The sequence below is a fragment of the Caretta caretta genome, chromosome 6 (genome assembly GCF_965140235.1).
Source record: "Caretta caretta isolate rCarCar2 chromosome 6, rCarCar1.hap1, whole genome shotgun sequence".
In the NCBI taxonomy this organism is placed as follows: domain Eukaryota; kingdom Metazoa; phylum Chordata; order Testudines; family Cheloniidae; genus Caretta; species Caretta caretta.
Window position 1 is genome coordinate 89,638,058 of NC_134211.1, and position 25,240 is coordinate 89,663,297.

Consider the following 25,240-nt stretch of genomic DNA (forward strand, 5'->3'; position numbering starts at 1 on the left):
GAATCTGTTTATGGAAAGGACACAGTGCATCCATAACCTGCCTCTGTAACACTAATAATCTTCTGAAAGGTTTGCCTGCTCAAGTTCCAAAGAGAGGCAGTTGAGGTGCTTCTAGCATCCACACAGCTCCTTTACCTCTGCAGCTGTAGAGGCACAAGTTAATAGGAGTCTGGAAACCCCCCCAGTGGTGTAGGGAGCAGAGCAGAAGCCACCCTAGAATTACTGCTATCTGACAAGGAAGAGGAACTAACTGAGAATAGTAGGAAGGAGCTAGTGACCATTAGTTGTTTGAATTCAGCATAGTGAGGAATAGGGGTTCACAACCCCTAGCAAGGTATGACTAATAGGATTCAGGTAATTATGGGGGGCAGTGAGCAACATGTAATACATTGTATTTAAACTCTACCCGTGAGGAAGGAGGTCTGGGGAATCCTTGAAAGGCACAATCACAAAGACACAGCAGACTGAATCCCTGTAGGGAAAAAAAAAATTAAAGGACCAAGCCACGACCAATGTGCAAGGGACATTTTCTAGGGACTGAAGGTAAGAAAGCTTCTGGAACTGGGTATCTGACCAAGAATATATAATTTAGTTAAAACCTGGAAAGAGCTGAGGGCATCAAGAAAACCAAAGTAGGCTATGTCCGTACTAGAAACGCGATGGCAGCACAGCTGCAGCTGCGCCACTATAGCGTAGACGCTTTGTACAGCAATGAAAGGAGTTCTTCTGTCACTGTAGTAAATCCCCCTGTCCAAGAGGCAGTAGCTGGGTCAATGGAAAAATTCTCCTGTTGACCTAACAGTGTCTACACCAGGACTTAGGTCAGCTTAATTATGTTGCACAGGGTGTGAAATTTTTTTGTAGACCTGGACGATGTATTTAAACTGACCTAACCTTTGTAGTGTAGATCAGCCCCTAATTAATGCAGCTAAAGAGAATAAAGTATTTTATAAACATGCAAAGAAATGGGAAGAGCTACACTAGAAAGTTGTCCACCAATAAACCAGGGTGACACCCATTGAGAACTGCTGGGTGCTCATCATTTTGAAAGTCCATTCACTTATTTAGGCACCTAACTAAGGGGCACACAGGTCTTGACCATTTTTGGTCATTAAAAATCCTACAGCCCACTTCATAAAAATTGGGGTATCTAGGTTGGAATTTGGCCACTACACCAGAACTGTATCCCTAAATTCTATGTGAAGTTTCAACTGGACATTACATTCATTTTAGTTTTGTCTTGAATTCTTATTTAGGGCTACTTGGAGCAGCCACATCTACCTCAGAAGTGGCTGTATTTTGGTGATGTGTGACATGATGCTTGCATCTTAATTTGTAGAACACTGAAATTTTTGGATAAATGATGCTATATAATTAATTAATTATTGCAACAAGGGATGTGGTAGATTCACCCTTACTGGAAAATTTTTAATCAAGATTAGATTTTTTTTTCTAAAATATGAATATTTTAATTAGGCATTAATTCATAGAAGTCCTATGGCCTGAGTTATACTGGAGGTCAGACTAGATAATCACAGTGGTCCCTGCTGGTCTTAAAACCTATGAATAAATGCAAATTACTATTTTTAAAAATGTATATGGTACACTAACCTAGTTATGATACTTTACAGGCAAAGAGACAAAGATAAAGCCAATGATCCTCAACTCATTCTTGGCCTGGCCATCATTGTGACTGAATATTCCTTGTAGGTAATCCTGAAAGAATTACTGGTCTTATTGCAACAGGAATACAAGGGCGGTGGGAATAGTGGAGGGTTAGTGTTCTGGACATTAAGAGCCACATGGTCTGTGTGTTCAGTGGAGAGAGGATGTAAAGTGGGTGAGGCAGTGGGGTTAAACCCCAGTTACACTGTGAAGTCATGTCTTGGTCATAGACCAGGGCATGTTTTCAGAGGTACCTTCTAATGTTGGGTGCCTGAGCTGAAGCAACCTTGAACCTGAATGTTGACCTTGATAGTTTGTGATTAAACCCTAAGTACTCTGGGAAATGCGATCTAGGGCAGAGACTGGAGGTATTGGGTCCTCCCTCGGTTCTGTCCACTGGACTATTTGGCAGCATTCATGTAACTCATCAGACCCATGAGGTGTTTTTGAATGTGACTGTGCTGGGGCTGTATGTCTGGGGGACATGGGCTGTAGGCTGTCTGTGGGATTGTGTAGAGCTGTGGAGGGATCTGAGCGGGGTGGAGGGGGGTCAGGGCTGCATGTGTGGGGAGGGACAGTTGTGTGAGGAGATGTAGGGGTGGGGTGTGTGTAGGGTTTTTTGTATGTGCACGCACGCCCATATGTGGTGTGGTTTTTTCCCCTTTTTTTCTGGGCTCGGGAGCACACAAATAATCTAAATTCAAAATGCTCCTTTTTTGGCACTGCAGCCTCTTCTGTAGTTTGGCATCTTAAGAATCTGGGGGAATCGTGTAAAGATCAGAAAACTCCATTCACTTGGGGCCCTGAAGGCTTTGCATTCTGTGACATGGTCATTCCAGTCGACTGAGCTCTGTCCCCTGCGGATGAACCCATATAAGGAGGCCATTTCCTGCATTTCACGTTCCCTGCCTGTCCCTCTGCCCTCCCGCGCTCCCTTTGCTAAAGAAAGCCAATATTTTGGGACTGCGGCTCCCAGCTCATTTCTGTTCCCTGTTTATTTTTGGAGAGTGCCTATTTTTGCTCCTCCTGAGGAGCTATGCAGGGTCATGCCCCCTCCTTACAGCAGGCAGCAGTTGCCCTTGGCAGGCTGTGTCCATTTCCCACACTCTCAAACAATACTTCTGTTTCTAGAAACAAACAGAGGAGACCCTCTGCCTCAGGGTTACCACCAGCCTTTCCTCATTGAGAAGCAAGAGACCCTTGGCCGGCCTTGTCTCAGAGTTATCCTCTTCCCCCACCCCTCACTCTGAGACCAGGAAATCTTCAGTATTCACTCATCTCTTCCCCTTTCTTAACTAAAGTTAACTACCCCTGCCTAAGGGTTGAAGCTCCCTTAGGGTTACTGTGTCGCTCTCCACATTTGGTGCTGTAGTCTTACGACTCTTTCTAGCCCACCTGCTTTTTCTGGACAGCGTCCTTTGGTGCTATGAAAATCTGAAATTGTTTGCCCTGCCCCATCTCTCACACTACTGTGTGTCATGCAAACTGCTAAGGTCTCTGCCATATCAGGTACTTCAGTATCCTGGGAGAGGGGATTTGAGCCCAAAGCTGCAGGGGGCATGGGCTGGACACGCAGAACAGCAGTCTACTGGCTCCCCTTATGGTCTCAGAAATTCTTATCCCAATCCCTGAGCCATGTCCCCACCTGCCTATTGTCATGGCCACAAGGCACATCATAGGAAGGAGCAAGATAATAGGAATAATTATCTTCTAAAAGTCCAATTCAGTCTCCTAATGTGCCTGTGTCTTGTCCTGTCTGTCTGCCTGTCTTGAAGAGAGAGCTCCTTGGGCGTAGGGAGTGTGTTAATTTGTTATGCACTTATGATATGAAACAAAAATGTGTGCAGTTTAACAATACTAAACTGCAGATGCATCTTCCTGGAGAGGGCAGTACCCACATGCTGGACTGCCACCATACCCAGCATGTTTTGGCTAGGCAGCATCTGAGCCTTGTGTATGTGAACCTGAGACTCAGCTCGGTCCCTGGATAGAGTGATGCATCCTGTTGTCTCAGACACTTTAAACCTGCCTTGCAACATTGTTGTTCCTTTGTTTTGTAAAACTTTGTTAAAAACAGCACCTTGGTATTGGACTCAAACTTCTTGCCAGGTAATTCTCTGCAGAGGTCAATATGAGTGAACTAAGTGTGAGGTGGTCTGGTTGGAACTGCATATAACATATCCTCTTTCTTGTGTGTCTCTCTTATTCTTAAAGGGCCCCCCACCTAAACCCCCACGCCGGCAAGGAGGCTGGGCAGATGATCCTGTAATGGCACCTTCCAAGTGAGTACCAGCTTCTTTCTTTCTCGGGATGGGATGGGGCACCAAATTGCCCCAAGTTTCCTGGTGCCTATGCAGCTGCATGCTGTTCCAGTGGCCAGCCTGCTCCCACAGCTGGCTGAGTTGGCCAGGAAAGCTGCCCCCGCCCCTGCTCTGCCCCCACTCCACTCTTTCCCCTGAGCTACGTTTCCCCCCTGACCCCTAAAGACCTTGGGCGCAGCGCGCGCACACGCACACACACACCCCTTGCGTAGGGGGCTGTGTAGGGCACCACAATGTCTAGGGACAGCCCTGGGCTTAGGCATAAATTGATTGAACATCACCTTTTAGGGCTTGCTGTCACAACCACTAGGGTGATCTTCCTGAACCTCGTATGCTGCCTCTGTCTCTAATGCTATTGTGAGCCAGCCCTCCAGACCACCCAACCCAGAGTATCCATCCTGCTGGGGGCAGCTGACTGACTCTCCTGAGCTACTCTGCTCAGGCCTCCAGATCTCTGTGAAACCAGTGACAGCATATCCCTTGCCAGCTGCAGTAATTGGGAAGGGGTGTGGAGGTGGGTTTAGGAGCATGTCCAGGAGAATACTCTTCCTGGCTGAGCTCTTTTCACCATTGGTGAATGGTGGAGTCCCACGGGCAGCCAGGGCACTCCACAGAAGGAATCAGGATTTTGTGTCCAGCCTTGGTGGAAAGTGAAAGGGATCAGTGTTTGTGTAAAAAGAAAAGGAGTACTTGTGGCACCTTAGAGACTAACCAATTTATTTGAGCATAAGCTTTTGTGAGCTACAGCTCACTTCATCGGATGCATACTGTGGAAAATACAGAAGATGTGTTTGGTTGGGTGAATGTAATATCTAGGAAGAAGCCCTTATGGAGGGATCCCACATTGCTGGAGGTGGTCAGGGACAGAATTCAGGGAAGAGAGAAATCGGGGAAGGAGGTGGGACTCAGTACAGCTGGAGACTCCAGGATGGAAGATGTAGGGAATCTAGAGGAAAGGGGAGATCAGGACATGCCAAGAGACGGAGGACCTGGACTAAGGGCAGGTGGAGTTGAGAGGTGAAAACTTCAGGCTACTCACCAAAGGCTGTAAAGTTAACTGGGCTCTGCCTCACCTATTGATGGACCTAAAGAGTGGGAAGACGCCTCTTGTTTTAGGCTCAGGTAGGATGTGGGGGAGTTGCTTATATTTCTCAGCACACACCTGAGTGTATCTCCTGGCTTGGCCACCTAACTCTGGGGGCTCTCCAATTTGTTAAAGGACTACATATGCCTCTTTCAGAAGTATGCTGGGTTCACAGGGCCCTGAGGACAGGATGGAGCATTCAAGGATCCCCTTGGCAGGTCCTATATGGCAAAGGTCACTCAAGGCCTACCTGGACCAAATGAATTAGGTGGCCCTTCACCCAACAGTGAGCCTACCTGGAAAAAGTAAGTTTCTGGGGAAGTTACTGCTTGTTCTTTAAAAGAACATATTGAGGTGGATCTTCTGGGTTCTGTAGTTTGGGGGAGAGCAGAAGAAAAGTGCACAGCCTGACCCCGCCAACTCAGAGGAGTGGGGTTCAGGACATACCTATATTATTCTTTCTCTAGCATCCTGAAGTATGCTGGGCACTTCAGAGATTTGATATGGTAGGTTCTTGGCCAGGGAAGCTTCCAATCAAATTAGACACAAATCTGACAAAGGAGCAGGAGAGAAGATCAAGGGGAATGGCCCATCTCTGTGAGAGACCTGGTTCGCTTGGCATCTCAGGCACCTTCTGGCTTGAATAACACTCCAAGACTCAGTGGAAGTGGCCACTTGATGCAAGCTGTTATTGATTGGCATTAAGGGCCACAGAAGAAATTTTTATGACCATGTCAGTTTTAGGGGAGTTATTCTGATTTTTAAAAAAGATGGGAAAGGAGGAGTCTGGATAATCCCTTGTTGTCATTTGTCTTTTCTTTGTGACTCCAGCTGCAGATTCTTCAAACACTGATTTCTCCATCCCTTCCTTCCAAGATGCCAGTGCTACTAGGGCTGTTTCTCTAGCATATCTCATACTAAATTTTGCTTGTGAAGTGTCTGAGTCATAGGCTGATGTCACACATGTTGCTGCAGCTGGGTTGTTTCTATTTTCCCAAGGCTTATCTATGCACCGCTTTTATACCAATTTGACTGACTATACTGGTTTGGAAGGCCGTCTAGTTAAATCAGTACAACACGGTTTTCCCCCACCTCCTCCCCCACTGTGTGTTTGCAGTTACACTGTTATCGATGTGCTTACGTTGGTATAGCTACTGCCAGTATTAGCACTGATACCAGTTTAACTGTGCCCATGCTAGGAGACTGCATCCTTTACATATATTGGTTTCTAAACTGGTGGAGTTAAATCAGTGCAAAACCAGCATGTAGACAAACCCTCAATGACTTTTACTTAGGAAGGGAAGGTTGGAGATGGGGCTGTAGTTAGATTTTTCTCTGTCATGTGCAGGTGTATTGCAGATCAGCTAGTATATGCATCTATTTATGTAATGGCCTTGTAGTTCTTATTCTGTCCCCTTATGCAGCCTCACCTCTTCGTTCCAGTTCTGACTACGTTGTCTGTTGCACGGGTAGCCTTGTTGATTTATCTGCCGTGGCACTTAGATGACTTTCCTGCTCCATTACTAGTTTCCAGAGCCTGTCAGTGTGAGCAGGTCACTTGAAATTGTCCTTTCAATGTGTGTCACCTAGCAGTTGTCATGGTAGAATTTCATCTACCATTTTGTTTTCCATTGTTCCTAGTTTTGCTGGACCCTTCTGGAGCCCCTCACAACCCTCCCTGATCTTGGATAACCTGTGTCATTAGCATATAGATATCTGGATAACCTGTGTCATTAGCATATATCCCACTGTACTCTTGGCTCTATCTGCCAGATCATTTCTACCTCAATCTGTTGCAAGTTGGGGGTAGGTAGCCTCTGGTTCTCTCCATACTCTATTTTATTTTAAAAATACTTTGCATGAATAGGGCCTTTCATCACAAAGGTTCCAAAAGCATCTACAAATCTGTCACTTAATTTCTAGAGGCCACCCAAGTGGCACATTTTACAAATAAGGTTACAAAGAATCAGGCATGAAAAGGTTAATTAGAACTCTCAGTAGCCCCGTGAAATAGCTATTTTTATTAGTAGCCGCTCTTTTATAGATGTGGAAGCTGAGACAAAGAGGTTAAGTGGCAGAGCTGGGACTCTGCTATAACCATTATAACACTCCTCACTACTATTTGGCATCATCTATTTTTCTTCCAATGGGGTGTCCCTGAAGTTGAACTTCCTCTATTATCTGAAGAGAGAAAGGGAAGACACAGTTTTTCTTAGTGTCAGCCCCAGTGCTGCTTATTTCAGCCCTAGCGCTCTGGTGATGGGGACTATATAAGTACCTAGCTAGATACTTGGGGCCTAATACTCTGCCATACAAATTAATAGTAATAACATAATCATTGTTTTGTTGTGAATCTGCTCTTCAACCAGCAGAGGGAACCCAAGCTCTGCTATGAGAGCTGTGCTGATGCCTTTGATGGCATCATTGCTGACACTCCTGAAAAACAGTAAATGGTTTATTGCCGTGTTGGCTCATGCGTCCTAAGAAGCAAAGAGGGGGAAAGTGTTTACCAATGGGAAAAGTCCAGGCTTCAGGCAAAGAGAATTTGTTTTTGAGCATCCATAAGGATTTTATAAGTGGAAGTATTTTAAAAAAAAAAAAAAAAACAACTTGCCAGGGTCCCTTTCAATCAAATAGCTGCTGTCCTCACCAAAGACATTTTCTTTAGCGTCTCTTCCATATCTATCTCTGCTAGTGTCTGATTCTGTCCTTGCTTTGCTGTAAGGACATTTGCATGAAACCTGGGTCTGTTTCCCTTCATTCTCATCAGCCCTTGTGGTTTAGTTCCCACAATCCTCTCCTCAGCATCTAGTGTTGTGTTTGAACAAATACAGCCACTTCAAGGTGCCTTCGCAAGCAGCTTTCATCAGGAAGTCACCCACAATGTGTGCACACATGAATCTGTTGTGCCCTGGTGGACACGGAGGGTCCATAATGGTGGCATATTGGGAACAGATGGCCTTAGGAATAACTGAAGCTGCTTCCTTTGGAAAAATGGTGGCGTGTCCTGGAGAGTAGGTGTGGGCAGGGTATGCCCTGGAGTATGCTGAAATGTCCTGAGGCAGGATGGCAATATAATGCCCTGGAGAGTGCATGTGATAGCAGGGAAGCATTGGTGGACATCTGAGAGAGTAGGGGCAGGTGGGATGCACCCAAGAGCATTGCAGTGATGGTGGCATGACCTGGGTGGAGAAGTTGTTTGGGGCTCTGGAGGGTGGGGAGTGGCAGCACTGGGCCCCAGAGCTAGAGGAATGTGATTTATGGGATTAAGGACTTGAATGAATTGAGGGCTCTGGAGATAAGTAAAGTTAAAGCCGCCTGTTACAAGAAGATGGGACTTAAAATACGCTCTCTTGTCTGTGTGAAATGGCCCTTGAGAGAAGCTGGTTTATAGAACCTCTGGCCATCCCTTTCCAGCAAGTGGGAATAATGAAGTGTCTGTGAGATTCTGCATCTGTGCATGGCAAGGCGGGAGGGCGTGTCATTTCTTCCACCCTCTATTCTCAACACAGTGTTGCTGAAATAAATCTAAGCATGTGCTTCCCTGTGGTGCTGCCATGTTAGGAGCTGAGTAAGGCTCCTGGTTGTGGGGAAGCCTGTAGCAGGGTTCTGTTGCCGTGTCTTACTGCCACCTGTAGCTGTTCTCAGCAGCGTGGCGAGAGCAGGCAGAGGAGAGCAAGGTGGCTGAGCAAGGGAGCGGAACTTGGAAGGAAAGGAAGTCTGATTAAGTTTTGTCTTGAAGTGTCTGTTTTTGGGTTTGTCCCTGCATTGATCTGCAAGGGAATGAGGCAAGTAATGGCCCCTTGGGGACCTTCAGGACTTTCCTCTCAATGTCAGCCGTCATTTTCAATCACTCTCTCCCTCCCAGCCATTAATTTTGGCCCAGGATCATGGGGACTTGTCCATCTATCACTCCTAATTGACACTAAATGATCTGTCAGTTTATTGATGAACGGCAGGAGTGGAATTGTCACAATATATTTTACTTTCTAACAACTCCTCCTGACAATTTTACCTTGTCCATCTCACTCTCCTCACATAAATCTCCATTGGCCTCTCGTTCTTTCTCTTGGGCTGTTCTGGTGCCAGCCGCCTCCATGCCATCGGCACGTGTCAAGGACATAAAGATGGTGATAGAGCTGTGGTGTGCAGGCCCAGGGTGTGTGTTAGGATTTTTTATTTTTTTTAAATAGGCTGTTATGTTCCGGGAATGCTAGCTGGTTCCCGTCCTCTTGTCCCTCCATAGTGCTCTCCCTGCCTCTACCAACTGGTGGTTATGTTCAGCCCCAGTAAAAAGCCAAAAAACAATGGGCAGAAGAGTCACCATAAGAGACGCACAGCAGGGCAGTAGCAAGAGGTGAGAGAAATATTTCCCATTTTAATCCAGCACAGTTCTTGGTTACAGTGGGCTTGCCTGTGAAGGGGGGATAATTGGACTTTTGCCCTTTCCTGCTTCTTTGCGATGGGCATTGCTGGCCTGAAATGGGGTGCAGGGTATTTTTTTTTTAAGTGGTGTTTTCTGTTTGTTCTTTGTGAGACAGGTAGGTCTTCTCTAACCTTTTTTTCGTGATGGACACTCTGCTTGACTAGAGAACCAGTGGGATTATGGTATTGCCTGGTGGAGTTGAGAAGGGAGTATCTGCAAAAGGTCGAGCATCCTAGTCTCCTCAATGGGGGCAAAGAAAGTGTGTGTGCGCGTGCTCTCTCTCGTTCTCTGCTCCTCCAAGGAGTTCTCCAGCAAAACTAGGGGACACAAAGACCAGACTTGATGTTCCCGATGTAACCTCCCTGCAGCCCGCTGCTTCCTACAGCTCTCATTGGCTGGGAAGGGCGAACTGCGGCCAATGGGAGCTGCGGACAGTCAATGTAAACAAAATGTCCTGCAGCATGCCAGCGGATTATCCTGATGGGCCACGTGCCGAAGGTTGCCAACCCCTGGTCTAGGGCGAGGCAGCAGCATATGTGCTCAGAGGCAGAAACACAGGTGCCTAGGGAACTTCTACTGCAAAACTGTACGTGCTGAGTGAGTTCAGGGGCCTACAGGTTAGGCAGCAGCTGAACGGGGCTTTTGTGGATCGCAAGGGTGCCTAAAATAGGACTTAGGCACCTCAACCCCAGATTTAGGCACTTAAGTACCTTTGAGGATCTGGGCTTACGTCTTTTGAGCCAGACAATCTGTGCTAGGACAAACATGTTTTCAGTATTTTGATATGGATGCAGAGAGGCAGAACGCTGGCCAGTTTGATTAGAATTCTTCAAATGTAACGCTTCTCTGTTCTTCCTGTGATGAATCCACTCTCTCAAAATAAAATGTATTTATGAACATCACATCTTCCCCTTTTCTTTTTTTTAAAATTTTTTTAGCAAGAAGGCAGCTTGAAGCAGTTTTGGTTAGAGGTGATTCATAAAAAAGAAGTGGCTTAGATGTGCCAGGAAATATGTTAATATGCAGACTGAACCCTCCCTCCAAGTCTGCAAATGGTCCTGCCCGTGCGTGCGCACACGCACCTGCCCTTGTACCTCTCCAGTGGTGAAAGTCAGGTGGAAAAATAAACTATCTGGCAGCCTTCTGCTCTCCCAATCTTTTTTTGTTCGTTTGGGAGGCATGCATTCTGGAACACTTCCTCTCTCTCTCAGGGCTATGAGGACTGCAGCGTGGAGAGACTTGGTGCAGTCTGATCTGTCTGTTTCTGCAAGATATCTGGCCCTCCCCAATAACAGTGTTATTTCTGAAAGTAGCTCCTCTCTGAGAGAAAGGTGCCACATGTTCATGGAGATGTATCTGATATGGTGCCATTGTAATGTTACTGTTCTCCAGGGAGGGAACTGAGCAAAGAAAAATCTAGTGTGGTTATTAGGGCAAGTCCCACAAGGAAAAGAGTAGCAGCCTCTTTAAAATTATGCTGGACAGAACCCTGGAGAATAGATGTAGGGACCAGTCCTGCCCTGGCCAGGCGTCAAGGACCAGAGCTTTTCTGTCGGCGCTGTGTTGCTTGTGAGGGAGATCAGCATCTTATCTAACGTCCCTTTATGGTGGGATGCATGTCTCCTAGGTCTCTCCTTGCTTTCATCCCCCCATTGCAGCTAGATGTGCTCACTGGGAGCTTGGCTAGCATGATGCACAGCCTGAGATGACACTGCTAGGAGCTCTGCAAGTTGCACATCTGCCTCATCCAGATACTTGCCTTAGCTACATTCTCAGCCCAAGACTGGGCGTGGATGCAGCTACTCATAGGGTATGTCCACACTACAAAATTAGATTGAATTTATAGAAGTCGGGTTTTTAGAAATCGGTTTTATATATTCGAGTGTGTGTGTCCCCACAGAAAATGCTCTAAGTGCATTAACTCGGCGGAGCGCTTCCACAGTACTGAGGCTAGCGTCGACTTCCGGAGTGTTGCACTGTGGGTAGCTATCCCGCAGTCTCCGCTGCCCATTGGAATTCTGGGTTGAGATCCCAATGCCTGATGGGGCTAAAACATTGTCGCAGGTGGTTCTGGGTACATATTGTCAGGCCCCCATTCCCTCCCTCTCTCCGTGAAAGCAAGGGCAGACAATCGTTTTGCGCCTTTTTTCCTGAGTTACCTGTGCAGACGCCATACCACGGCAAGCATGGAGCCCGCTCAGGTAACCATCACCGTATATCTCCTGGGTGCTGGCAGATGTGGTACTGCATTGCTACATAGCAGCTTCAACCCATTGCCTTGTGGCAGCAGACGGTACGGTATGACTGGTAGCTGTCATCGTCATGTCCGAGGTGCTCCTGGCCACGTCGACCAGGAGCGCCTGGGCAGACATGTGCGGAGGGACTAAATTTGTAGTGACTTGACCAGGTCATTCTCTTTGGTCCTGCAGTCAGTCCTATTGAACCATCTTATGGTGAGCAGGCAGGTGATACGGATGGCTAGCAGTCCTACTGTACCATCTTCTGCCAGGCAGGCAAGAGATGAGGATGGCTAGCAGTCCTACTGCACCGTCTTCTGCCGAGCAGCCATGAGATGTGGATGGCTTGCAGTCCTTCTGCACCGTCTGCTGCCAGCCAAAGATGTAAAAGATAGATGGAGTGGATCAAAACAAGAAATAGACCAGATTTGTTTTGTATTCATTTGCTTTCCCCCCTCCCCCGTCTAGGGGACTCATTCCTCTAGGTCACACTGCAGTCACTCAGAGAGAAGGTGCAGCGAGGTAAATCTAGCCATGTATCAATCAGAGGCCAGACCAACCTGCTTGTTCCAATAAGAACAATTACTTAGGTGCACCATTTCTTATTGGAACCCTCCGTGAAGACCTGCCTGAAATACTCATTGATGTAAAGCCACCCCCTTTGTTGATATTAATTCCCTGTAAACCAACCCTGTAAGCCATGTCATCAGTCGCCCCTCCCTCCGTCAGAGCAATGGCAGACAATTGTTCTGCGCCTTTTTTCTGTGCGGATGCCATACCAAGGCAAGCATGGAGGCCGCTCAGCTCGCTTTGGCAATTAGGAGCACATTAAACACCGCACGCATTATCCAGCAGTATATGCAGCACCAGAACCTGGCAGAGCGATACCGGGCAAGGAGGCGACGTCAGTGCGGTCACGTGAGTGATCAGGACATGGACACAGATTTCTCTGAAAGCATGGGCCCTGCCAATGCATGCATCATGGTGCTAATGGGGCAGGTTCATGCTGTGGAACGCCAATTCTGGGCTCGGGAAACAAGCACAGACTGGTGGGACCGCATAGTGTTGCAGGTCTGGGACGATTCCCAGTGGCTGCGAAACTTTCGCATGCATAAAGGCACTTTCATGGAACTTTGTGACTTGCTTTCCCCTGCCCTGAAGTGCATGAATACCAAGATGAGAGCAGCCCTCACAGTTGAGAAGCGAGTGGCGATAGCCCTGTGGAAACTTGCAATGCCAGACAGCTACCGGTCAGTTGGGAATCAATTTGGAGTGGGCAAATCTACTGTGGGGCTACTGTGATGCAAGTAGCCCACGCAATCAAAGATCTGCTGATATCAAGAGTAGTGACCCTGGGAAATGTGCAGGTCATAGTGGATGGCTTTGCTGCAATGGGATTCCCTAACTGTGGTGGGGCCATAGATGGAACCCATATCCCTATCTTGGCACCGGAGCACCAAGCCGGCGAGTATATAAACCGCAAGGGGTACTTTTCAATAGTGCTGCAAGCTCTGGTGGATCACAAGGGACGTTTCACCAACATCAACGTGGGATGGCCGGGAAAGGTACATGACGCTCTCATCTTCAGGAACTCTGGTCTGTTTCAAAAGCTGCAGGAAGGGACTTTATTCCCAGACCAGAAAATAACTGTTGGGGATGTTGAAATGCCTATAGTTATCCTTGGGGACCCAGCCTCCCCCTTATTGCCATGGCTCATGAAGCCGTACACAGGCAGCCTGGACAGTAGTCAGGAGCTGTTCAACTACAGGCTGAGCATGTGCAGAATGGTGGTAGAATGTGCATTTGGACGTTTAAAGGCGCGCTGGTGCAGTTTACTGACTCGCTTAGACCTCAGCGAAACCAATATTCCCATTGTTATTACTGCTTGCTGTGTGCTCCACGATATCTGTGAGAGTAAGGGGGAGACGTTTATGGCGGGGTGGGAGGTTGAGGCAAATCGCCTGGCTGCTGGTTACGCGCAGCCAGACACCAGGGCAGTTAGAAGAGCACAGGAGGGCGCGGTACGCATCAGAGAAGCTTTGAAAACCAGTTTCATGACTGGCCAGGCTACGGTGTGAAAGTTCTGTTTGTTTCTCCTTGATGAAACCCCCTGCTCCTTGGTTCACTCTACTTCCCTGTAAGTTAACTACCCTCCCTTCCTCCCTTTGATCACCGCTTGCAGAGGCAATAAAGTCATTGTTGCTTCTCATTCATGCATTCTTTATTCATTCATCACACAAATAGGGGGATGGCTACCAAGGTAACCCAGGAGGGGTGGTGGAGGAGGGAAGGAAAATGCCACACAACACTTTAAAAGTTTACAACTTTAAAATTTATTGAATGCCAGCCTTGTGTTTTTTGGGCAATCCTCTGTGGTGGAGTGGCTGGTTGGCCGGAGGCCCCCCCACCACGTTCTTGAGTGTCTGGGTGTGGAGGCTATGGAACTTGGGGAGGAGGGCGGTTGGTTACACAGGGGCTGTAGTGGCAGTCTGTGCTCCAGCTGCCTTTGCTGCAGCTCAACCATACACTGGAGCATACTGGTTTGAATCCTGCCTCTTCTCATCACGCTGCCGCCACATTTGAGCTTCAGTCCTCTCTTCAGCCCACCAGTTACTCTCTTCAGCCCGCCACCTCTCCTCCCGGTCATTTTGTGCTTTCCTGCACTCTGACATTATTTGCCTCAACACATTCGTCTGTGCTCTGTCAGTGTGGGAGGACAGCATGAGCTCAGAGAACATTTCATCACGAGTGTGTTTTTTTTTTTTCTATCTAATCTTCACTAGCCTCTGGGAAGGAGAAGATCCTGTGATCATTGAAACACATGCAGCTGGTGGAGGAAAAAAAAAGGGACAGCGGTATTTAAAAAGACACATTTTGTAAAACAGTGGCTACACTCTTTCAGGGTAAACCTTGCTGTTAACATTACATACATAGCACAAGTGCTTTTGTTACAAGGTCGCATTTTGCCTCCCCCCACCGCGTGGCTACCCCCTCAACCCTCCCCCCTCCCCATGGCTAACAGCGGGGAACGTTTCTGTTCAGCCACAGGCAAACAGCCCAGCAGGAATGGGCACCTCTGAATGTCCCCTGAAGAAAAGCACCCTATTTCAACCAGGTGACCATGAATGATATCTCACTCTCCTGAGGATAACACAGAGAGATAAAGAACGGATGTTGTTTGAATGCCAGCAAACATACACTGCAATGCTTTGTTGTACAATGATTCCCAAGTACGTGTTACTGGCTTGGAGTGGTAAAGTGTCCTACCATGGAGGACGCAATAAGGCTGGCCTCCCCAGAAACCTTTTGCAAAGGCTTTGGGAGTGCATCCAGGAGAGCTGCGAATTCCAGGGCAAATTAATCCTTTCACATGCTTACTTTTAAACCATGTATAGTATTTTAAAAGGTACACTCACCGGAGGTCCCTTCTCTGCCTGCCGGGTCCAGGAGGCAGCCTTGGGTGGGTTCGGGGGGTACTGGCTCCAGGTTCAGGGTGAGAAACAATTCCTGGCTGTCGGGAAAAGCGGTTTCTCCGCTTGCTTGCTGTGAGCTATCTACAACCTCATCATCATCTTCTTCTTCGTCCCCAAAACCTGCTTCTGTGTTGCCTCCATCTCCATTGAAGGAGTCAAACAACACGGCTGAGGTTGTGGTGGCTGAACGCCCTAAAATGGCATGCAGCTCATCATAGAAGCGGCATGTTTGGGGCTCTGACCCGGAGCGACTGTTCGCCTCTCTGGTTTTCTGGTAGGCTTGCCTCAGCTCCTTAAGTTTCACGCGGCACTGCTTCGGGTCCCTGTTGTGGCCTCTGTCCTTCATGCCCTAGGAGATTTTGACAAAGGTTTTGGCATTTCGAAAACTGGAACGGAGTTCTGATAGCACGGATTCCTCTCCCCATACAGCGATCAGATCCCGTACCTCCCGTTCAGTCCATGCTGGAGCTCTTTTGCGATTCTGGGACTCCATCATGGTCACCTCTGCTGATGAGCTCTGCAGCTTGCCACGCTGGCCAAACAGGAAATGAGATTCAAAAGTTCATGGTTCTTTTCCTGTCTACCTGGCCAGTACATCTGAGTTGAGACCGCTGTCCAGAGCGGTCACAATGGAGCACTCTGGGATAGCTCCCGGAGGCCAATACCATTGAATTGTGTCTACAGTACCCCAAATTCGACCCAGCAAGGCCAATTTAAGCGCTAATCCACTTGTCAGGGGTGGAGTAAGGAAATCGATTTTAAGAGCCCTTTAAGTCGAAATAAAGGGCTTCATCGTGTGGACGGGTGCAGGTTTACATCAATTTAACGCTGCTAAATTCGACCTAAAGTCCTAGTGTAGACCAGGGCATAGTGGCATGTGGGGCTTCTAGATCTATCATCACCCTAAGACATGTCACAGCCTTTTTGTAAGCAAACAATGAGAGTAAGCAAGAGCACAAACAGGAGCCTCAAGGTAAGAGAGGTGCGTATCCTCTCCAGACAGGTTATGCTGCGTTTGATTTTGCATATGCTCTCTGTCACTCTGTCTCCATCTACCCTTCAGTAAGCAACAGCGTACTTCTTCTCTTCTGTTGTTCCATGAGCCCTCTGCCTAGAGTTTCACCTTGAGCCTGACAGGGAATGTTATTGCAGATGTGGCCAGCAGGGGGCAAACTTTACACAGGAATAGGCACACCTTCCAGTGCAGCTTGAGTCTTGCCAGTGGCGTAGAGCCTGCTAGCATTTTGACAGGGCTGGCTCACTTGTTCAGATCTCCTTGGAGTGCTATAGACTATAGAGCATATGTGCAGGTAGAAGCTGAGTGCAGCATAAAGATGTGACATGAATGGGGAGCAGTCTGGGGAGGGCTGTTTGCCGGGTCCCTAGTGGAGGAAGGGTTGGTCACCAAATATCTTGTTGCATAGGTGCTGTGATTTCCCTGCCCAGGAAGTGCTGTCCTATGGGGATGAGCGGAAGGGTCTGTGCTCTCAGTGCAGGAGGGGAGAAGGCAGAATTGATTTTTCCAACAAAAGTGCCTCTGAGCATCAGCCTTTCAGTGTAACTTCTGCTCTTACCCGCCTTCACAGCTATGTGCTTGAGACCCACAGAGGTTATAGCATAGGGGCAGTTTTGCCCCAGAGTGGAATGTTGATGTCTCTTCATCCCTGCTGCTAGCCGTTAGTGCTGGTTTCATGTTTAAGTGATGGGAGGACAGATCTATTGGACATTGAGGCAGCTGGGGCTCCGACACTGCACACGGCCCAAGCCTTGCAAAATAACCCAGGCAAACAAATCTGCACAGGCCCAAGCTCTGCCTGCCCACTCTTTCCTGTAAAGCTAGTGGAAACTTCCAACAAACCATATTTTACTTGCCCATCAACTATGTACCCTGTCCACCTGCCCCCAATCATCCCCAGCAGCCCTTGTCATCAATTTCAGATCCGTTCTTTCCTGAACAATGCCTTAGTATACCTGACGGGTCACCATAATCGCTTCCTTTATTCTTACCTGGCTACCCCACCCTCCTGCCTCCCCATACTAGGGTTGCAATGTGTTCCTATGGTCCCTGTGTGCTGAGAGGTCGCAGGCTGACCTCTGGTGCTCAGCTGTAACTCAGGGACATGCTGTTCTGTGGCACAGAAGTGTAACGAGGGCCCTCCATGAGCTGTGGACATTAAAAGATTTCAAGGACATTTTCCCCCCATTCATCCCAGTTATGTCCCCTGCTAAAATAGGTTAACGGTGTCTAATTAACCACTGAACATTGTCATGCTGCATAAAGATAGCATCCTTGCTGTTCTCTGAGCCCTGCTACTTTATCTCCATTTATATCTCCATGGTATTCCATTAAATGAGAGAGAAATAGTTTAACAGAGATGATGTCTACATTAGAACTGCCTTTCACCCTTCAGCACATAACTTGTAAGAGGCTCCACGGCAACTTGGACACATTTCCGTGGGGGTTGAGAGTCACCCCCTCATCTAATGCCTTGGGGACAGAGGGGTTCTTGCCAGTGGTATAGAATGGCTTGGGATGAGATATTTACTGAATAGGAGCAGATTTCTCTCCCTTTCCACAGCAGGTGGATAGGACGGGGTAGATGGGATGCAGGAGTGTGTAACAAGGGGATCTTGGAACTGTAATGCAGCCCTGCCTCTACTTCCTCTTTCATCAACTCCCCTGAAACTAAGGATAGGGATTGACAGCTGTTCCGAGCTGGAGAGAATATTCCAGGGATATTGAGTGAATGTGGGAGTAGTAGCAGCTCCTGCTGTGAAGGAGTTTGACCTGAGCTGGCCAAATGACTTGGTCAGCCCATGCCCTGGTGTCCCTGGGAAGGAATTTGTTTGATCAGGAAAAGTTAGAGGGGGAGAGGATGAAGATGCGGGTGCCCAGGTGCCACAGCATTGAGCAACGTCTAAATTTACCTAGCTGGATGACTAGAAATAGCTGGCTGAGCAGGAGGTCTGTTTCGTGGGAGCTGGTGATCTGTGGTGTTTTGATGCTCCTGAATGACACCTAGTTCTGTCTAAATGTTGCCTCACTTGCATTGTTCTGAGTGTCTTTATCTGAATGGGTGAATCTATGGTTACCAATTCTGTATGTGTTTAATGCCCTCCTTGTGCCATGCTTGTTGCTGGAGTGAGGGGAGCTGGTAAGTGCAGATTTCTCAGTGCAGGAAGCTGCTGGGAATGTAAGATTTAAATGTATTGGAAACTTCCCCAAACATGGTTGGCATGCTTAAACCCAAAGCTTGTCACTTCTCTGCCTTAGCTCATCCATGGAAGGCTGTGTTCTTGTGGTTGATAAGGAGGATGTTGTGCACCCAGAGCATTAGCATCAACCAGAAGGATGAAATGCTTGTCCCAGCTTGATGCAACTGGCATTGAGGCAGAGCCTGTTTTCAGGAGGGGGCACTCCACAGCACCAAAAACAGAAAGATCAAATGCAAATTGCATGTGTGGCTTCCAATGGCAGCTGGAGAGGTAAAAGACAAACAAGGATAGTTTCCCTGTGTTTGCTAAGTCTCTAATGTCATCCTCTGACAAGGACCCTTGACCTGGCAACATGCTTCCCCTACTGCTCCACCAGAGCCTGTGATTTTTGACCTCTCTTGCCACAGTGGAAGGCTTGTCTTTTCTCTCAGGCTTTTCCTGAGGTGGCAAATGTGGGTTATGTATTTGGGTAGGTCCAGTTTTGTTGTTGCTTTTATTATTACTTATGTGTATCACATTAGCACCCAGAGGACCCATTGTGTGGGCACTGTACAAACATCCCCTGTCCCATAGACTGTCAATGCTTTGGGGCAGAGGCTGATTTTGTGTTGCCTGTTTGTATAGTGCCTAGCCTGATGGGGCCGCAATTTCTGAATGCAGTCACCAGGGGCTATCACAGTACAAAGAATAAATAATAATGGTGCCTGGTCTCTTTCTTCTGTCAGTGTAGCAAGAGACGGTTGTGATGGGCACATTTTATAGAATTTCAAAAAATGCCCTTAGATCCATTCCGAGCTTCTTCTCCCTTCTTCTATGCGAGGAGGTGGTCTAGTCTTGTGCATTTTCACCCACTTAGTTTTCTTGTAGCCCTAAACCCTTGTTTGGAAACCACACTGTTATCCTGGATATATTTTTTTTTTTAAACTGGCATCTGATGCTTTCTGTATTTAGCCCTACAAGTCCCTCTCTACAAACTGTCTGTGTGCTTCTCCTGGCAGCTGCAAGGTGGAAGGGTTTGTGGTGATTCAGTGATGTGATAAGAGGTTAAATGAGTTAGGTATGTGCTGAGTGGCTTAGGGGACAGAATAGCTGTGTAGAAGGATCTGAAGAGTGTAAACCCCAAGGCCATGAAATGGCTGTAACCAGGAGTAATGGGATGAAGCTAAGGAAAGTTTAGAATGAATATCCACAAAATTTTCCTGCTGTCTGAGGCTATGGTATTGTCTCCCACAGGCAAGAGATAGAAAAGACTCTTGCTTGGGATGTTTAATCCTCCAGTGGGCAAAGCCCTGGAAGATAGCCTGGAGGGAGCAGTCCTGCCTAGCCAGAGGAGATGGATTAAAATGGGACATAATTCACCTCTACCTTCTCAGATTCTTCCCTTTGAATTCAGATCCTCTAGTCTGAGCTGCTGATGGGCCCTCTGGGCTGATTCCTTGCTCTTTTTGTCTTAGCAGGGGGATGGTTGTATGTATTGGTGCATTGTCCATCTCCATCCCTCTCCCTGTAGGCAGTCACCTGCCCACCAAGAGGGCTGTCCTCTAAATGCTACAATGCCATTGCATTGAATGGCTGCCCTTCAGGCTTGCTGCACAGAAGGGACTTGGTAAAGACCAAGTTCAAGTCTTACTTAAGTTGCTGCAACTCTGGTCACATCAATGGAATTACACCTACTTGCTTTGGGCCCAAAGTCTCCAATTCAGCGGCAGTTCTCGCTAATGTTTCTCCAAGTGGAAGCTCCAGCAATGGCAGTGGGGCAGCCCCTCTTCCTCTCTGTCTCTCTGACAGTAACCTTCTCTTGGCTTCCTCTTCTCAGAGATGGGAAGTCTGTGTCCCCTGCTCCTGGCCCTCACAGGGGCAGATTAGGTACTCAGGGCTAGAGGAGGCTCAGGACCTGTTAGAATGGAGAGCTGGGTGGATGAAGGGAGAAGCCTTTCCTATCTCACTGACCTACTTCGATGGGGAAAGTGCGAGGGAATGGAAGTGACCACTGCTTCGTGGTGCTTCTTGGGAGGGGGTGTGTGGGAGAGGAAAGCTCCATGTATTCCTTGTCACAGTGCCCTGAGCGCAGGAAGAGGGGAGAATATTTATTCCCAGCGCACAGAGTTAAAACTTCATTCTGCAAAATGGCCAAAGCAATCAGCGAGTGATGGAGTATCTGCTAAAAAGAAACCTGGCATTTAATTAACTTCTCAAAGTGCTGGTTCAGCAACCTCCATGTTTTACATTTTGAATATTGAACAAGCATCCCTAATCAGAACTGAATTACTTCTGGGCTTGCTGGGGTGGAGAGCAAGAGAGCTGCCATTTGCCTGCGCCTCCCTGCCCCCCCCCCCCACGTTATTATTATGAACTCCTGTTAACTCAGCCGGATCGGCCCTGATTTGCTGCAGCGACAGCATTTCTGACCGGAACTTGCCAGGGCCTGGGTGGGGCCCCTGGCCTAGAAAGGCAACTAAACAATATTTGTCTATGGCGGAGGACAGGAGGAACCTATTGGTCTCTCAGGGATGGAACTAGCATGCTGGAACTAGCATGACTTATTTTTCTCCAGTCCCTCATGTACTGGCCTTTGCCCTTGAGTAGGGGAAGCTTTGCCTGCAGCTCATGGGCAGTGGGGACAAAAGAACTGAGGAGAAACTCAAAGAACAGTGAGTGTTCTTGCTAGTGTTTTGCCAAGCTGCCTCTCTGGACCAAATTAGCTCTAGTTTAACTGTGTGTGCAGTTGGCCAGCACCCATCTGCGTGCACTTTTCAAAGGTGGGGCCTGTTGTATTGTGCATGAAGTGACTTGTGTCGCCAGGGATGTGTGGAGGCTGCTTTGCAGAATAAGAACAATGTGTTGAAAGATGTGTGTCTGTCTCACCCTATAGCCCTTTTTCAGCATGGACCTCTTGTCTTACAGATCAGGACGGAAAACTGCAGAAGAAGTAGAAGAGTAAGTTTTCCTTGTTGCTAATGAAAGACTTGATTCTCTTCTGTTATGGGACCCTAATTCCCTGTGGGAGTGTTGTATAGTATGGGCATGTGAATACGGGCACTGGATTTTGGATCTTGCCCTACTCAGGGTCAGGGATTTGAAGCCTTGCCTGAAGGCACGTGATGTGCCCATTGTCCTGAGGGAGGGGACTGGTAATCCAACTCCTTGTTTCCCTAGAGCCAGCACATGTAGTTGCTCTGTCTACAAAAAAGACAAGAATTTGGGTGGGGAAAAAAAGGTCTCTTTTCCCCGCTGCCCTGGCCCCTGAAACCTCAGGTCCTGCTGTCCACAGAATCCAGGGATTACACTTTGTGTTCTGAAGAGTTCTTCCAGGTGGATGCAGAATGAAGCCTTGTGAGAGCCAAGCAGTGGAAGGTTTGGGAGAGGAGCTGAACTGAGACAATGTGCATGCTCTTCCCAAGTGTTCTGCAGCATGGGAAAACTGGGGAACTCCTGCCTTAGATTCTGGTGGGGACTGCAGCCCCCAGGCGGAGAGAGGGGACATGAGAATAAACACTTCTGTCTTTGAAATTATTTTCATATTGTGCTTTGTTGTAGTCATCGCCTCCGGCAGCAGAGCCTGGAGGGATCAGACGATGGAGGAGGTAATCTTCCTAACTGCTAGAAAAAAAATGTCCTGTGCTCTCTAGGGTTCTCCAGAACCATGGGCAGAATTATCCTGGAAGAAGCAACAGGAGAGTGTATCACATTTGAGAGAGATGCTGGGGTAAAGGTCTCCTTGACTGCAGAGCTGGAGAAGGTGTGATGGAGATCAGTAGAGAGAGTACTCTAGGGAAAGAGGACGAGGGAGGTTACCCATGGACTTAGCCTTGGTCTTGTGTAATGTAGAAATGATCAAATACTTTTGGTAAGATGGAGAGATCCTAGAACAAATTTGTGTCTGTCTGCATAGGGAGGGAGGCTGGAAGGCCAGTAGATGGTCAGGAGAAGGGGAAAGAATCACAAGTGGTTCCCCCATTTCAAATGGTGATAAACTCCACTGCCAAATCCTTCCTGGGTCTCCTATTTACACACACCCTCTTGTGCCCATTCAGGACTAGCACTTCTGACACCCTCCTGTGTGCCCCATACCTTGCTCGCCTCATCTGTCAAGTCTCCTACCTCTCTCCATGACCATATTAATGAAGACTTCATGGAATTCTTTTACAAAAATCTCATCACCCTTATATGGGATTGTGTGTATATGTGGGCTGAGCACATGCACCAATGAATTACACTTTTCCAGCAGTGTACTGGCTGCTGTGAGGTACCCCAGATTTTTGGGCAGGCTCTAGCTCTGCTGGGCCTTGTAGTTACTGTAGCCTGTTCCTCCAGCACTGGGCAATTGTGTTATCAGCCAAGATAAATAGCTGTGAAAATCCACAAGGTAGAGTCCTTGACAGACATTAACCCGATATACCAAGAGGCCTGGCAGCAGACACTCACCCACGGTTCCTAGGAGCTATATCAAACTTCCAGTGGCAGAACTTTTTTACACTGTTTGTTTAACCTGTAAAACTGAGGGCCACAAAATATCACTGAGTCAGAGTTTAGTAGGATTCACTAAGGGATCAGTGTCATGGCCCTCATCACCAGACTAGCACCTCCTCCTGGTTGTGCTAGGAATTAGCTTGAGGCAGACGCTCACATTTGCGATCTGTACACCAGCTCTCTGTCTCTGCTCCCACCTACAGTTCCTCACTCAACTCCCAGAACCACAGCGTCTTCTTCTCAACTCAGCCCTCTGGCTAGGTTGTCATCTGTGTTTTGCCCCTTCTGCGCGGGGTGGGGGGTATCATCCAACAGTCCTGCCCCTTCCCCAGTGGCAAGCGGGGGAACCCGGGCCCTCCCGCTACTCCAGGCCCCAACCCAGGGACCCTGTAAATAGCAGCCTTCTACTGCTCCTCTGTAACCTCTGTCATGGCTGCTCTGTGTCCCTGGGACACTTCCCCATGGCCCCAGCACCTTCTTTGCCCCCTCACCTCAGGGCCCTCAGCTGCTCAGTTCCAGGAGCCAGCCACTGCTCTGACCAAGGTGTTTGCAGTTCTCTCAGCCCTCGGGAACACAGCCCTTACTCCCTGGGCTCCCAGCAGCAACTGACCTTGCTCTGTCCTCCCTGTGCTCTTTTTTTTTAATATGGGCCTGTGGGGCCCTGATTGGCTGTTTCCAGCACAGCCTCCCCTGGGCTCTATTAACCCCTTCTTTGCCCGTATGGGGCAGACACCCCATCACAATCAGACTTTTAGATGGGTAATGAGAATATCCACAGTTACATTAGACAAGATAAAAATATAAGGCTTATTCAGATCTTTCCGGGAGATGATACATTGCATATGTGGCTACCAAGCCTGGCACCTTTTAAGCCTAAGTAGCTACCTCCAGAATAGTCTTAGCTTTCCCCCTGGAAGACTTCCTGAGCTTTCTGAGTTTGTGTATCACTGAGGCTGAACATATGAGCTCCCCATGGGTTCAAATACCTGAGATCCCTCATGTTACACGCTTGCCTCTGAGTATTTGATGTTTCTTTGCAGACAGCAGAAACCTCTTTGGCCAAAAGTTTGCACCATGTGGCATCTGGTACTCAGACACCATGTGTGGTAGATAGACTGTGATCTGGAGATAAGTCAAATCACAATATAGTGCATTTGTTTATCCGAAGCCAAACTGCAACTGACAGTCATTTTTGTCATTTGGAAGCCAGCATCCAAGACTGTGTGCGTGAGTAAAAGTGAGAAAGAAAGGAAAGATCACAATATTCTGGCTAAGATTCCAACCCATACAGGTGTCTGGTAGAACAATATATGATGGAGTGGGTGGGGCTACTTTAAACTGTGCACTGAAAACCTCTGAATTATCAATGTCCTAGTATTTCTCCATCACTTTCCTACAGTCCTCCTTACGGAAGGAGATAAAGCATGGAACCTATATGTGAGAGGGCTTAGGGATCAGAGTCTCTTTGAGATCTCAGCAATTCCAGGGAAGGAAAGTGGATGATTTAAAAACAAAATCCCACCCAAGGAAAATGACTATGTTGAATAAACAGTCCAGGAAAAATAAATAATACACAGTGTGAAAGTATAGAGCAGCACAGGCAGGGCCGGCTCCAGCTTTTTTGTCGCCCCAAGCGGCAAAGACAAAAAAAAAAAAAAAGAAGCGGGGCCTGCTGCCAAATTGCTTCCGAAGAGGGAGTGAAGAACCCACCGCTGAAAACGCGGACGAGTTGCCCCAGTCACAGACAGAGTGCTGCCCCTTTCTATTGGCCACCTCAGGCACCTGCTTCCTTCGCTGGTGCCTGGAACCAGCCCTGAGCACAGGTATCTAATATAGCCATGGACTGAATTGAGTTACTGCCCCAGACACATTGGGATACCTAATACAAACCTATACTTTGGCTTGTGACATTCAATACGGCATTATGGCTGGGACTTTAAACACCCAAAAGTCAAAACATTGGCTTATGTTCCCCAAGGAATGTACCGTGGTCTTTTTATGTGGCATATGGTGTTGGCTTGTTATACCTTTAATGTGAATAGCTAGGGTTGCCTATTAATGGTTGCTGTCAAACCATATATTTGAATCTTTTGTCTTTAATGCATTAGAAATCTTAACCATAAGGTTGCATTAACATTATTTATCTCCTGTGCCACCTTTTCACTAAAATAAAAAACTGCAGACTTAGAAAAAGAACACTGTGTGTTCAACAACAGTTTTGATGTCCAGGGACATTTTACTACTTATTTATACTGCAGTTATGCCCAGAGACCCCTGTCAGGATCATGGTCCCATTTCACTGGATGCCATAAACACACAGTCCCTGCCACAAAGAACCTCCAATCTGG

The 25,240-nt window shown here is 47.7% G+C and overlaps 1 protein-coding gene and 1 long non-coding RNA gene across 3 annotated transcripts in view; one reads left to right on the forward strand and one right to left on the reverse strand.

Moving 5' to 3' along the window:
• The window catches only part of IFT43 (intraflagellar transport 43), a 59,579-nt gene that overhangs the window by 12,930 nt on the left and 21,409 nt on the right, over positions 1-25,240 (forward strand). For both annotated transcript variants that reach the window (XM_048855587.2, XM_048855588.2), the window contains 3 exons: positions 3,880-3,947; positions 21,327-21,359; positions 21,960-22,006. In XM_048855587.2, the coding sequence (XP_048711544.1) occupies positions 3,880-3,947; positions 21,327-21,359; positions 21,960-22,006 (148 nt within the window). The remainder of the gene's footprint in view (positions 1-3,879; positions 3,948-21,326; positions 21,360-21,959; positions 22,007-25,240) is intronic.
• Positions 14,142-23,496, reverse strand: LOC125639087 (uncharacterized). The gene is made up of 3 exons (XR_012669004.1): positions 23,384-23,496; positions 15,150-15,555; positions 14,142-14,560 (listed from the first exon to the last, which is right to left on the reverse strand). It is a non-coding gene; the product is annotated as an uncharacterized LOC125639087 (long non-coding RNA).